Source organism: Bos javanicus, chromosome 21, assembly GCF_032452875.1.
Source record: "Bos javanicus breed banteng chromosome 21, ARS-OSU_banteng_1.0, whole genome shotgun sequence".
NCBI lineage: Eukaryota > Metazoa > Chordata > Mammalia > Artiodactyla > Bovidae > Bos > Bos javanicus.
The window spans coordinates 21,276,288-21,290,927 of record NC_083888.1 but is presented as its reverse complement, the minus strand read 5'-3'; the positions used below and the strand labels follow the sequence as shown (position 1 = coordinate 21,290,927).

Below are 14,640 nucleotides of genomic sequence, written 5' to 3'. Positions count from 1 at the left end.
CAGTGGTTCAGACTCTTGTGTTTTCAATGCAGGTTCGATCCCTGGTCAGAGAACTAAGGTCCCATGTGCCAGTGTGGCCCAAAAAATAAAAGTGCATGGAACTCAAGTATGTGCTCTGTCAGCGGGCAGGGATGGCTGGCAGTGGGCCAGAGTATGGAGCAGGAGCTGGGCATGACTGAGTAGTATGGGCAGCTTTACAGCAGCACAGCCACCTTTAGGGAAGGGATCAAATGGATTCCTACCCCAGGTCCACTGAGTTGCTTATCCCTGTTAGAGGGTCAAAGGGTAAACATTGGGGGAGCAAATCAGTATTTAGTTACATGGATATAAATGCATTCAGTTCAGTCGCTCAGTCTTGTCCAACTCTTTGTGATCCCATAGACTACAGCACACCAGGCCTCCCTGTCCATCACCAACTCCCAGAGTTTACTCAAATTCGTCCATTGAGTCAGTGATGCCATCCAACCATCTCATTCTCTGTCCCCTTCTCCTCCTCCCTTCAATCTTTCCCAGCATCAGGGTCTTTTCCAGTGAGTCAAATTTTTGCATCAGGTGGCCAGAGTATCGGAGTTTCAGCTTCAGCATCAGTCCTTGCAATGAATATTCAGGACTGATTTCCTTCTGGATGGACTGGTTGGGTCTCCTTGCAGTACAGGTCTCTCCAAGAGTCTTCTCCAGCACCACAGTTCAAAAGCATCAATTCTTCGGTGGTCAGGTTTTTTTTATAGTTCAACACTCACATCCATACATGACTACTGGAAAAACCGTAGCTTGGACTAGACAGACCTTTGTTGGCAAAGTAATGTCTCTGCTTTTTAATACACTGTCTAGGTTGGTCACAGCTTTTCTTCTAAGGAGCAAGGCTTTCATGGCTGCAGTCACCGTCTGCAGTGATTTTGGAGCCCCCCAAAATAGTCTTGTCACTGTTTCCATTGCTTCCCCATCTGTTTGCCATGAAGTGATGGGACGGGATGCCATGATGTTAGTTTTCTGAATGTTGAGTTTTAAACCAACTTTTTCACTCCTCTTTCACTTTCATCAAGAGGCTCTTTAGTTATTTGCTTTCTGCCAGAGGGTGGTGTCATCCACATATCTGAGCTAATAGGCCTTTCAATACTTCTGCCTTTGTACTGAGAGTTCTCAACGGCCTCCAGTCAGGGAGAACTCGGGATCTAGGGTTGGGAAAACCCTGAAGAGAACCCCCGTAGCTGAGCCGGGTTGGAGCTGGCCACCGCAGGTACCCCTACCTGGCTGGGCGGATGGTCCCAGAGCGCCTGCTTCCGCTCTGCGGGCCAAGCCCAACTTGACTCTCATTGGCTCATGGAGGTAAGTGACAGACTCCAGAGCCAATGGCTGGTAAAAGCTGCCCTCCGCCCACCTAGTACGACCGAGGCACGTTGGACAGCGGACCCACGCGAGTTAGAAGCGAGCTACCGCCCGCCCCAGACTGAAAAAAAGGACTGGCAGCACTCGTCCCTCGGGTCGCTCGTAGCCGACCCCTTAGTTCTTTGTGAGTGTCCCCCAGATGCTTCTAATACGGGCTCCGCGGCCCCTGCGAGCTTGCGGGGGGCGGGACCATCTGGTCCAAGCTCCGTTTCGAGCCACGCCCGCCGGCGGTTTGGCCCACTCCCCGCCTGGGGCCGCCTCGGCGTAGCGGAGGCCTCGGGACCGGTTCGACCGAGTTAGGACTGAACAGGCCGCGGCCGGAATTGCCCGAACCCAGGTGAGCACATCCATGGCCGCCCGCCCTGCGCGGGTAGGTCACGCCGCTCTCCGGCGATTGGCCCCGGGGAGGCTTCCGAAGCCAATGGGCGCTTGGCTCAGGGCGCGGCTCTTCAAACCTTTCCTCCGGCTGCCAGCCGAGTCCTGGTCCGGCTGTCGACCGGTTCCTGGTGGCTGCCCTGCCTCCCGGCCTTTCCTCCCTCTAGACGACCCATCGGATCGAGCTGCCTGAGGGGGTGGAGGACACAGGGTCAGGATTAAGGTCAGAGGCCTTCTTGGAGTGGGATTGGCCCAGAAGGAGTAGGAGCCCAGGCCTGGGTCAAGGAGAGACTGCAGGATCTGGCTTCAAAGAGTTAAAAATGCCAACGATATTCTGATTAAGCCGAACATGCTGTACGCAGAAAGGGCATCACCGTGTCACTTGACTCTGTCTCCCCATTTATGCGTGAGGGCCTTGAAAGCAGACAGCGGTGCTTCTCATTGACTTAGAATAAGGGATCAATGCAGTCCATGGGGTCCATAGGGTCGCAGAGTCTGACATGACTTAGCGACTGAACGACGACAAAAAGGATCAATAAATGCGTGTGAGATGAATAAATGAGTAGACAAGGTCCAGTTGAAATTGTGTTTACATAGGTCCCTAAAAATCCAGTGACCATTTTTTAAAAAACTTTTATCCACTCTCAGATACTGGATTTAATAAGCTGACACTGTGTGCTTACCACGCTATGTGCCAGCACTTTAAACCTTTATTTGTATCTGTTCATAGCAATTCCAAGGGTAGGTACAAACATCACCCTCCCCTGCTGCCCAGCTTTGTACAACTGAAGAAACTGAACTGGACTGAGAAGAGCTCAAGTCAATTGGCTAAGGACACAGGCGCTGCTAACTGCAGAGGCAAACTTGTGAGCCCTGGAACCGGTCCTGCCCCTTCCAGGGCATTGCCTTTGCCTTTCACTGGTGGGAAATGATGCATCTTGAGTTCAGCCTTCTGCCCCTCTCGGTGCTGTTACCTGCTTGTGTAAGGGTCAGTTTCTCTGAGTCTCCACTGTCAAACGGAGACAATTCTAGTTCCCAGGATTACATGGGATAATGTGTCTGACATTGGGAATTTGGAGTGGGAGGGACTCAGATTCCTAGTCCGATGCCTAAAGGAGAGCCTATTTAACTACCTAGTGCCCACTTTGTGGGACAGTGAATATGCTTGAGTCAAAAGGGAGGGACAGGGAAAGGGCCCCACTTACACAGCTCCGAATCGTTCTAAGTCTGGTAAGGACGCCCGCTCAGCGAACGTCGGTGGAATGCACGTCGTGTGCCTCTGTGGTTAGGAGGGTGGTTTTTCCCCCTTTTTCCCCCGTAAGGCAGCTGCAGCGTCTCGCAAGGGCTCGTCTGAAACAATCTCTCCGGATTCTTGCCCTAACCCTCCGTCTCGCCGGCCGCGCCAGCCAGGTCGCAGCCAGCCGAGGGCGCTGCGGGGCATGGACGAGGAGCGTCGCGGGACCTGGTTCGGCTTCGGTTTCTGCGGCTTCGGGCAGGCGCTGGGCTCGGGGCTGGGGCGGCAGGTACACAGCCCCGAGCCGCTGAGGACGCCGGGCGGCAGCCTCGGCGTCTGCCGCGTGAGCGCGAGCTGGAGCTACACAGCCTTCGTGACCCGTGAGCGCCCCCTCCGTCCCCGCCCCCGGCCACCGGCGCATGCCGCCCCCTCCGTCCCCAGCCCGCTCTCCGCCCTCCGCAGGTGGAGGCCGGGTGCAGCTGTCGGGCGCAGCGGGCGGCACGGCGGACGGATGCACGGATGCGTGGGCGTCGGAGGAGCTCCTGGTGCTGCTGCGCGCGGGGCCGGGAGCCGGGGCGGAACTGCAGGCCTGGGCGCCCGGTTCGGCAATGCGTGGGGACCCCCTCTGGTCCCAGGCCGTGCAGGAGGCGGAACACGGACCCAGCCGTGATGAGACCCAGGCGGGGCTGCTGCCGCTGCTGCCCTGCGCTCGTGCCTACGTGAGCCCGCGGCCGCCCTTCTACCGGCCTCTGGCCCCCACGCTGCGGGCGCGTCGGCTGGAGCTGGGCGCCGAGCACGCGTTGCTGCTGGACGCCGCGGGCCAGGTATTCTCCTGGGGCGCAGGCAGGTGAGTGGGGTTGGCCAGGTGGGCCTGCTGGACTTTTGCTGGGATGCCGGGGTTGAGGGTTCGGTAAATGTGACCTCGGAGTGGGAGGTCAGCATACAGGTGGCTGGAGGGAGTGATTGGGCAAGGACAGGGAGGAGACCTCTTGGTGTGACTGTAGCTGACTGGGACCTCCTTTGCTCAGGCATGGACAGCTGGGCCACGGGACCCTGGAGGCAGAGCCAGAGCCCAGGCTGTTGGAGGCGCTGCAAGGCCTACGCATGGCTGAAGTCGCCGCAGGTGGCTGGCATTCTGTGTGCCTGAGTGGTGAGTGACCTAGGGCTTTTCCAAAACCAGCTCAGGGTCTCGCAGGTGCCAAACCTTCCTCCTCCTCTCCCCATCTGATGGGTGGCCTAGCCAGGCCTCCTTCCAAGCTCATCCCGCATCCATCAGCCCAGTCATTCCTGACTCCCAAATGCCTCAGATTCAGCACCTGCCCCCTGCCCCCTCATCACCACCCTCATAATCTGGACTGTTGGCAGTTGTTTCCCGTCTTCTGGTCTCACTACCCCTCCCATCCATCTGCCTCCATCCAGGGCTGTCATTTTGGTCCCCAAGGGAGAATGGGGGCGTGAGGGGCAGCCGAGACAAGGAGGACGGAGAAGAAAGGTAGCAGCTGCCCAGGTGGCCGTAATGCGTGGCACAGGGTAGACACTGAGAGGCCCACCCGGAAGAGGATGGTGGTCAGTGTGAGCTCTGGTGGTGTCGTGGCTGGTCACCCAGGATGGGAATGAGCGTCCCTTGAGACTGTGTTCACCCCTCTGGCAGGAGATCCAAGTGCAGCTGATAGCTAGGCTGTGGGATGGGGCTGGTGGCAGATGATTTTTGCAAGGATCTGCATCAGGGGCTCTGGCCACTACTTAATATTGTTACTGACCAGGTCGGGCCGCACAGCCAGCCAAACACTGAGACACCAAGGTTGATAGCCAAGAGTTTATTCACAAGGCAGCCAAGCGAGGAGACAGGAGAATAAGCCCCCAGTCTGCCACCTTGAAGGGTTTGGGTTATTTATGGCATAAGCCAGGTGGTCTTAGGCATGGAGAAAGGTGATTGGAGGTAGGGAAGAAGGTGAGGTAATCAGTGTTATGAGCAGGCATACCTGAGTCAACATGGTTCTGCAGATTTCAAAGTGGAGGCGCTTTGGGACTTCCCTGGCAGTCCAGTGGTTAGGACACGGAGCTTTCACTGCTGGGTTCAGTCCCTGGTCAGGGAACTAAGATCCCACAAGCCACGCAGGCAGCGGGAAAAAAAAGGAGGCAATTAGCATGATCTGAGGGTGGAGTTTTCCAGCCTTCTGATATCAGAATTCCACTCACTGGCCATGTGCACAGTCCCAGTTTTAGGGTCAGTGGTCCCATTTAGTCTCCAGCTGGCTTTTGCTGGGCAGGTGCTGACTCCAAGTTCCTGTGAAACAGCTGGGTTGCATGAAACTGTATGCAATTAAAGGGAAAAATAGAAAAATAACCAAAGTGAACTTAATGAAGGCACTTTACAAGCAAAGGGGTTTTAATAGTGTGTTCCTCATCTGTTCTCCAAGGAAAGTTCAAGAATTTCTCCTTAGTTATCACCTTCTGTTAACTCCGTGGGGCATGGTTTCACTCGGGATCTTTAAAAATGACTTAGGCCTGCATTCTCCCCTGCCTATGCTAATGGGCCTGGGTTGGCAGCCAGGCTTGAGAACTGCTGGGCAGGAGGAAAGAGACGAGAGGATCGGAAAGTGAGTGCAATGGGAGTCTCACACTGAGATCCAAAAGGAGTCTGAGGCCTCGGTGTCGTGTGGTTGGAGCACTGACGCTTCAGACCAGACCTCCTAGGTAGACACCAGCATCACTCTGCCCCTCGTGATCTTGGGCAGAACACCTCACCGCTCAAGCTTCTCTGGAGTAAAGTGGGGACGTGCTGCTTCAAACACTGGCACGGATTAAACACTTGAAAAAATCAGCTACTGCAGTTAGTGAGTTTTTAGCGTTAGGGCTCCTGCTCCAGCCAGCAAACTGTACGGTGTTGTGGGAGGGGGCAGGCGATGTTGAGAGCTTCTAGAGGCCTTCAGGGTGGGGCAGGGTGAAATGGGTCAGCTGTGCGGCGACAGATGGAAACCGACCTTTTGGTGATAAGCGAACTGTAGTGCATACAGATGTCAAAATACACGCAGTGTTGTGTACATGAAACTTATACAGAAAGTTTCATGCTGTGTCAGTTAAATCAGTGCTGTGTCAATTTAAAAAACACATTTTTTTAAAAAGGTCTTCAGGACCAGTGATGGGTAGGATTGAAGAAAGGAGCCTGGGCTCACTGGATGTGAAAGATACTAAGGAACTTCCAGGGACTCATTTCCAAATTGCATGTTGGGGGTGGGGGCTGGGAATTAACAACAAAGGGGAAAAGTGACCCTGGAGAGGAAAGCCTAGTAAGAGGTGTCCTTTAAGAACAGGGTGACCGGATGCACTCAAGGGGGAAAGGCCCTGCTGAGACAAGGAAGCTGCTGGGCCCTGGGGAGGTACTTAATCTGGAACGCTGACCTGGGTGCGGCAGGCAAGTGTTGTCTCTCGGGAGCCGCACTCCTACAGGGAATGTGGATGGATGCAGGGGTGATCTGAGTCTGTTTAATGGGACCCTATTCTCTCTGTCTCAGAGACAGGAGATATTTATATCTGGGGCTGGAATGAATCAGGGCAGCTGGCCCTGCCTACTAAGAGCCTGGCAGAAGATGGAAAGACAACTGCGGGAGAAGGTGAGGGTCAGTTTTGTTAAAAATTTATTTTACTGAAGTACAGTTGATTTGCAGTGTTGTGTTACCTTGTGCTGTATGGCCACGTGATTCAGTTATACCTACGCGTACATTTTTTTAATATTCAGTTTATCACAGGATATTGAGTATAGTTCCCTGTGCTATAGATTAGGATCTTATTGTATTTTCCATTCTATATATAATAGTTTGCATCTGCTAACTCCAAACTCCCAATCCATCCCTCCCCTACCCCCTCCTCCTTGGCAACCACAAATCTGTTGGTGAGAGTCAGTTGTTGATTTCCACACATTTCTGTCATTCCTGCCTCCTGGCCATAGGCCGGCTTGAGAGCTACAGGGCTCAGAAGGGGTATGTGATATCCTTGGGACCCCAGGACACACTGAAGGACTCTGAGCCCCTTATGAGAGGGAGCACGGCAAGGCTGACGCCAGTGTCCTCACGGCTCACCCCACAAGCCTGTCAGCTCCAGCACTTCCCAGGGAATTCGGGGTTGGAAGGGACAGCTTTGGAGCTAGAGTAGGGGCTTCAGCTGTTCTGTGTATGAATGAGGTTTATTATTTCGATTACTTTTTACGATCGAGGTGTAGATCAGGTCTCAGTGAGTGTTCACCATCATCATCATCATAACTCTTACTGCTTCTCTGAAGCCTCAGGACTGGAAGAAGATGGTTCCGAAGTGAAGAGAGGCTCTGCGGGTGAGGATGGAGCCCCCGCCCCCTTCATAGCGGTCCAGCCATTCCCAGCTTTACTGGACCTCAGCCCGGGCTCAGAAGCAGTCAAGGTCAGCTGCGGATCCCGGCACACGGCAGTGCTGACAAGTGAGTGGGGCCAGGTGGGCTGGTTCAGGATGGAGCAGGAAGCCCCCTCCGCCCACTGTCTAGCTGGCGGCTGCAGGAAAGGGTGTGGTCACTTAAAAGACTAGCAGCCTCACTCCCTGGGGCCTTTCACAGAGGCTACCCAGCCTGTCAGGCCCCGAAGGTTCTTCTGGAGGGAGGCTAGTGTTTGCCAGCCTTGCATCGGATGAGGGTCTGCCCAACCCTGCTCCTGAGACTCCAAATTTAGCTGTGAGTCATAGCCGTTGGGCATATAGGAAGGTGAACTTTTTCAGTCTGGATCCTTTACCACCCCAAACGCGACCAGCCTGTGTGCATGCTGCGTGCTAAGTCGCTTCAGCTGTGTCCGACTCTTTGCGACTCTCTTTGCGATTGTAGCCTGCCAGGCTACTCTGTCCATGGGATTCTCTGGACAGAGGAGTGGGTTGCCATGCCCTTCTCCAGGGGATCTTCCTGACATGTGACTATTGTTAAAAAAGGAGAGGGAATGTGTTGGTCTGCCAAGCAAATTGCACGACGACCACAGTGAGCTGGCTGTGGGTTGTGGCAGGCTGAGCTGGACTCATGCCCTGTCAGCGTGGCAACAGCCCCTTTACTGTCCTTTCGGTTGCAGGAACGGGGGAGCTCTACACCTGGGGCTGGGGTAAGTAAAGGGTCTGCTTTTGTGATGCTTAAACTAAGGGGAGGAAAAGACCTGCAGGTAGCGGGCAGGTGACAACAGCAGTGAAGCGAAGCGGAAGCAGGGGTCTCAGTCTCAGCACGCCCGCTGGACTGAAAAGCCATCTGTTCCCTTCTCTGGAACAGATCTAGGCACACTCAGGGCAGAGCTCAGAGAACCAGGAGGTATCAGCATTTCCCATCTACCTTTCTGAAAAAGTATGTATCCCCAGGGAATGTTTCGCCGGCATCTCTGAGACCTATTTTGCTCTGGCCCTGGGAAGAGAAAAAGGTAGAATGGAAATCTCTGGGCATCTGAGCTTAGGAGCAGGGAGCCTGGAGGATTTGCCTGGCTGTATGGTGCTGGTCTGAACTCACGGAGCAGACAGCAGCAGAGTCGTGGCCTAAGCCCAGCCCTTCGGTCGATGGGCTGATTTTCCTTCCTGGAGGGGAGAAGTCACAGGGCCCAGCAGAGGATGGCAAAGAGGCTCATTTCACTTTAGGTAAATATGGACAGCTTGGCCACAAGGACACAACCACTTTGGACCGGCCGTGCCGTGTGGAGTACTTTGTAGATAAGCAACTCCAAGTAAGAACTGTGAGCTGTGGGCCCTGGAATACCTACGTGTATGCCGTGGAGAAAGAGAAGAGCTGACCTATGGTAAGGGCATAAAAGAACAGTAGAGTGGAAAATTATTCAGCCAACACCTGTGAAACTCGCCACAGGGCAAGGAAACCACTGCCACACCCAGAGGCCTCTGCTTTGCCCCTCCCGCTCATAGCCCTCTTGCTCCACCTTAGAGCAGGCAGCATCTTCAACTTTGTCCCCCCATTAGAAACACCTGGAGGGAACTCCCTGGTGGTCCAGTGGTTAGGACTCTGCGTTTTTCACTGCTGAGGGAGTAGATTCAGTCCCTGGTCAGAGAACTAAGATTCCACAGGCTGCAGGGTTTGGTGTGCCCCACACTCCCAGAAAAAAACACACCTGGAGATTTGTAACTGGATGCCTAGAGATGCATCATGAAGAGAAAGTGAAAGTCGCTCAGTCATGTCCAACTCTTTCAACCCCATGGACTATACAGTCCATGGAACTCTCTAGGCCTAAATACTGGAGTGGGTAGCCTTTCCCTTCTCCAGGGGATCGTCCCAACCCAGGGATCGAACCCAGGTCTCCCACATTGCAGGCAGATTCGTTACCAGCTGAGCCAGGGCCGGGATCATAGACATGATGAAATCGTGAACTTAAGGGTGTGGAACATAGACGTGGGTAGATTTTTAAAGGGCTTCCCTAGTGGCTAAGACAGTAAAGAGTCTGCCTGCAATGCAGGAGACCTGGGTTGAATCCCTCCCTGGTCAGGAAGATTCCCTTGAGAAGGGATGGCAACACGCTCCAGTATTCTTGCCAAGCTGCCCCATCCCAGATGATTTTTGAGGTAGTGCTAAGACTGGGAACCGCTAGAGGTCATCTTTTGTTATTCATTTGAACTGTTTTCCCTTTGAATCTTACCATTCCATGTATACCTCTTTATACAGTAAAATTTGTCTGCTTTTGAACTTTAGGTAAATAGTCATTCTGTGTATATTCTTTTATGTCTTTTTTCATCAGCACTGTAAGATTCATCTGTGGTACCCTACAGCTCATTCACTTTCACTCTGTTACATGAATTATACCTCAAGTTTATATATTCTCTTGTTGATACTAATTTCTTTTTTCTTACTGAGTTAAAACACAAATAACAAAAAATTTATTATCTTAATCATTTGCAGCCGTCAACACCATCCAGTCCCATCTCTCCTCATCTTTTAAGTCTGAAACTCTACAGCTATTAAATAACTCCTCGTTCTCCGCAACCCCTGACAACTATCGTTACACCTTTTGTCTCTCTTTGTGATCTTGACTACTCTACCTAATGTAAGTGGAATCATAACAGTATTTGTCTATTTGTGACTGGCTTATTATCAGTTAGCATAATGCCCTCAGGGATCATCCATGTTGTAGCATACTGCACAATTTCCTTCCTTTCTAGGCCTTATTAATGTTCCATTGTATGTATAGGCACTACTTTATCCAGTCATTGGTTGATGGACACTTGGGTGGCTTTCATATTTTAACTGTTGCGAATAATGCTACTCTAAACATGGATTTACAAATACCTCTTTAAGACTCTGCCTTTAATTCCTTTGGATATATACCCTAAAGTGGAATCACTGAGTCATATGGTAATTCCATTTTTAATTTTTTGAGGAGCCTGCATTACTGTTTTCCACAGTGGCTTTAACATTTTACAACCCCACCAATAAATAGTGCACAAGGGTTCCAATTTCTCCATATCCTTACCCAATACTTTTTTTGCTTTTTTAAAAAAATGTGTTATGTACTTTTGGCTGCGCTGGGTCTTCATTGCTGTATGTGGGTTTGCTCCAGTTGTGGTGAGCAGGGACCGCTCTCGTTACGGCGTGTGGGCTTGTTGCCGTGGTTTCTCTTGTACAGGTTGGGCTCAGCAGCTGTGGCGCACGGGCTCAGTTGCTCCTCAGCATGTGGAATCTTCCCAGACCAGGGATCCAACTGTGTCCCCCGTGTTGGTAGGTGAATCCTCATCTATTGGACCACCAAGGAAGTCCAATTTTTTGCTTTTTTGACAGTAGCCATGCTAATGAGTATAAAGTGGTTATCTCATTGTAATTTTGATTGGCTATTTCCCTAAAGATTAGTGATGTTAAGTATCTTTTCATGTGCTTATTGACTATTTACATATCTTTTTTGGAGAAATGTCTATTCAGGTCCTTTGCCCATTTTGAATCAGGTTTTGGGTGTGTGTTGTTTTAGGAGTTCTCTATATAAGGTATTAATACCTATCAGACTGATTTGGAAATATTTTCTCCCATTCTGTTGGTTGCTTTTTCACTCTGTTGATAGTGTCTCTTTTGCGTAAATATTTGTTTTTCGGTTGCATCGGGTCTTAGTTGTGGCTGTTGGGCTCAGTAGTTCGGTGCATGGGCTCCAGTTGTCTTGACACATGGGCTTAGCTGCTCTGTGACATGTGGGATCTCAGTTCCCAGACCAGGGATCAAACCTGTGTCCTCTGCGTTGCTTTAGATTTCCATGAGTCCGATTTATGTTTTTTTTTTGTTGCTTATGCCTTTGGTGTCATGTCTAAGAAATTATTGCCAAATTCAGGGTCTTGAAGCTTTTGTTCTATGTTTTTCTAATACTTTAATTTTTTAGGTCTTATATTTAGGTCCTTGATCCATTTTGAGTTAAATTTTTATATACGGTGACAGGTAAGGGTCAAACTTCATCCTTTTGTATGTGGATATCCAGTTTTCCCAGCACCATTTATTGAAAAGACTGTCCATTCTCCAGTGAATGGCCTTGGCACCCTTGTCAAAAATCATCTGCTTATATATTCAAGGGTTTATTTCTGGGCTTTCTATTCTATTCCTTTGATCTATATGTCTGTCTCTTTTATGTCAACACTGGCTTGATTACTATAACTTTGCAGTAGGTTTTGAATCTAGAATGTGTGAGTCCTATAGTTTTGTTCTTTTTCAAAGTTGTTTTGCTTGTTTGGGGTTCCTTGAGATCGCATGAGTTATAGGGCTTTTCTATTTCTGCATAAAGGTTCTTGAGATTTTAGGGATTGCTAGAATCTATAGATTGTTTTGGGTGCTACTGATATTTTAACAATATTAAGTCTTACTGATGCTGAAGCTGAAACTCCAATACTTTGGCCATCTCATGCAAAGAGTTGACACATTGGAAAAGACCCTGATGCTGGGAGGGATTAGGGGCAGGAGGAGAAGGGCACGACAGAGGATGAGATGGCTGGATGGCATCACCGAATGGATGCACATGAGTTTGGGTGAACTCCAGGAGTTGGTGATGGACAGGGAGGCCTGGCGTGCTGTGATTCATGGGGTTGCAAAGAGTAGGACACGACTGAGCGACTGAACTGAATCCATGATCATGGGATGTGTTTCCATTTATTTATGTCTATAACTTCTTTCAGCAGTGTTTTGTACTGGGTTGGCCAAAAAGGTTTTTTTTTTTTGTAACATCTTATGGAAAAACTCAAATGTGCTTTTTGGCTAACCCAACAGTCTTCATCATACATGTCTTTCACCTCCTTGGTCAATTCAGTTCAGTCACTCAGTCGTGTCCAATTTTTTGTGACCCTATGGACTGCAGCACGCCAGTTCTCCCTGTCTATCACCAACTCCCGGAGCCAGCTCAAACTCATGTCCATCAAGTCGGTAATGCCATTCCACCATCTCATCCTCTGTCGTCCCCTTCTCCTCTCACCTTCAATCTTTCCCAGCATCAGGGTCTTCTCAAATGAGTCAGTTCTTCGCATCAGGTGGCCAAAGTATTGGAGTCTCAGCATCAGTCCTTCCAGTGAATATTCAGGACTGATTTCCTTTAGGATGAACTGGATGGATCTCCTTGCAGTCCAAGGAACTCTCAAGAGTCTTCTCCAACACCAGTTCAAAAGCATCCATTCTTCAGCGCTCATCTTTCTTTACAGTCCAACTCTCACATCCATACATGACTACTGGAAAGACCATAGCTTCGACTAGATGGACCTTTGTTGGCAAGGTAATGTCTCTGCTTTTTAATATGTTGTCTAGGTTGGCCATAGCTTTTTTTCCAAGGACCAAGTATCTTTTAATTTCATAGCTGTAGTCACCGTCTGTAGTGATTTTGGAACCCCCCAAAATAAAGTCTGTCACTGTTTCCCCATCTATTTGCCATGAAGTGGTGGGACCAGATGCCATGATCTTAGTTTTCTGAATGTTGAGTTTTAAGCCAACTTTTTTACTTTCCTCTTTCACTTTGATCAAGAGGCTCTTTAGTTCTTCGCTTTCTGCCATAAGGGTGGTGTCATCTGTATATCTGAGGTTATTGATATTTCTCCCAGCAGTCTTGATTCCAACTTGTGCTTCATCCAGTCCAGCATTTCTCATAATGTACTCTGCATATAATTAAATAAGCAGGGTGACAATATACAGCTTTGATGCACTCCTTTCCTGATTTAGAACTAGTCTGTTGTTCCATGTCCATTTCTAACTGTTGCTTTCTTGACCTGCAAGAGGCAGGTAAGATGGTCTGGTATTCCCATCTCTTGAAGATTTTTCCACAGTTTGTTGTGATCCACACAGTCAAAGGCTTTGGCATAGTCAATAAAGCAGAAATAGATGTTTTTCTGGAACTCTTTTTTTCAGTGATCCAACAGATGTTGGCAATTTGATCTCTGGTTCCTCTGCCTTTTCTAAATCCAGCTTGAACATTAGGAAGTTCACGGTTAAAATACTGTTGAAGCCTGACTTGGAGAATGTTGAGCATTACTTTGTTAGCATGTGACACGAGTGCAATTGTGCGGTAGTTTGAGCATTCTCTGGCATTGGAATGAAAACTGACCTTTTCCAGTCCTGGCCACTGCTGAGTTTTTCAGATTTGCTGGCATATTGAGTGCAGCACTTGGACAACATCATCTTTTAGGATTTGAAATAGCTCAACTCAAATTCTAATCACCTCCACTAGATTTGTTCGTAGTGATGCTTCCCAAGGCCCACTTGACTTCGCATTCTAGGATGTCTGGCTCTAGGAGAGTGATCACACCATCGTGATTATCTGGGTCATGAAGATCTTTTTTGTATAGTTCTTCTGTGTATTCTTGCCACCTCTTAATATCTTCTGCTTCTGTTAGGTCCATACCATTTCTGTCTTTCCCTGAGCCCATCTTTGCATGAAATGTTCCCTTGGTATCTCTATAATTTTCTTGAAGAGATCTCTAGTCTTTCCCAGTCTATTGTTTTCCTCTGTTTCTTTGCACTGATCACTGAGGAAGGCTTTTTTATCTCTCCTTGCTATTCTTTGGAACTCTGCAATTAACCTCCTTGGTTAATTGCCAAGTATTTTAGTCTTTTTGACTAAATTTTCCTCATTTTTTCCCTCATTTTTCTTTAGTGAGTTTAGCAAGTTGTAGGATACAAGAGCAATATACAAAAATCAACTATATATGTAGCCAAGTAACAACCAGAAATTCTAATTAAAAGATACCATTTACAATAGCATCAAGATATGAAATACTTAGGGATAAATCTGACAAAGATGTGAAATATTTGTACGCATGACCTATAAAATACTGCTGAGAGAAATTAAAGAAAACAGAAATAAATGGAGAGAGATGCCTTGTTTGTGGGTTATTAGTTCTCCCCAAGTTGGTCTACAGGTTCAATGCAATGCCAGTAAAAATTCTACCAGATTTTTCTGTAGAAATTGACAAGCTTTTCCCCCTAAAACTCATACAAAAATGCAAAGGACCTATAACAGAGAAAATGATGTTAAAAAACGCAAAGTTGGAAAAGTTAACTTTACCTGATTTTAAGAATTCATATAAATCCTCGTAGTCATTAGAACAGACAGATCAGTGGAACAGAAACTTACAGGAGAAAGTTTAGCTTTTCAGCTAATGGTGCTGGACAACTAGATACTGTATGAAAAAGAATGAACTCAATAGGT

General features: G+C 49.0%; 1 protein-coding gene across 5 annotated transcripts in view; it reads left to right on the top strand.

The window, feature by feature from the left end:
• Positions 1 to 93: 93 nt before the first annotated feature.
• The window catches only part of RCCD1 (RCC1 domain containing 1), a 26,295-nt gene continuing 11,748 nt past the window's right edge, over positions 94 to 14,640 (top strand). The window contains exons 1-8 of one of the 5 annotated variants that reach the window (XM_061394494.1): positions 94 to 1,723; positions 3,084 to 3,375; positions 3,458 to 3,842; positions 4,024 to 4,145; positions 6,511 to 6,609; positions 7,275 to 7,445; positions 8,074 to 8,103; positions 9,885 to 10,029. In XM_061394494.1, the coding sequence (XP_061250478.1) occupies positions 3,201 to 3,375; positions 3,458 to 3,842; positions 4,024 to 4,145; positions 6,511 to 6,609; positions 7,275 to 7,445; positions 8,074 to 8,103; positions 9,885 to 10,009 (1,107 nt within the window). In that variant the 5' untranslated portion in view covers positions 94 to 1,723; positions 3,084 to 3,200 and the 3' untranslated portion in view covers positions 10,010 to 10,029. Of the gene's footprint in view, positions 1,724 to 3,083; positions 3,376 to 3,457; positions 3,843 to 4,023; positions 4,146 to 6,510; positions 6,610 to 7,274; positions 7,446 to 8,073; positions 8,104 to 8,620; positions 9,677 to 9,884; positions 14,305 to 14,640 lie in introns of those variants that run through there. The other 4 variants (XM_061394493.1, XM_061394492.1, XM_061394490.1 and 1 more) reach the window with 4 other exon arrangements.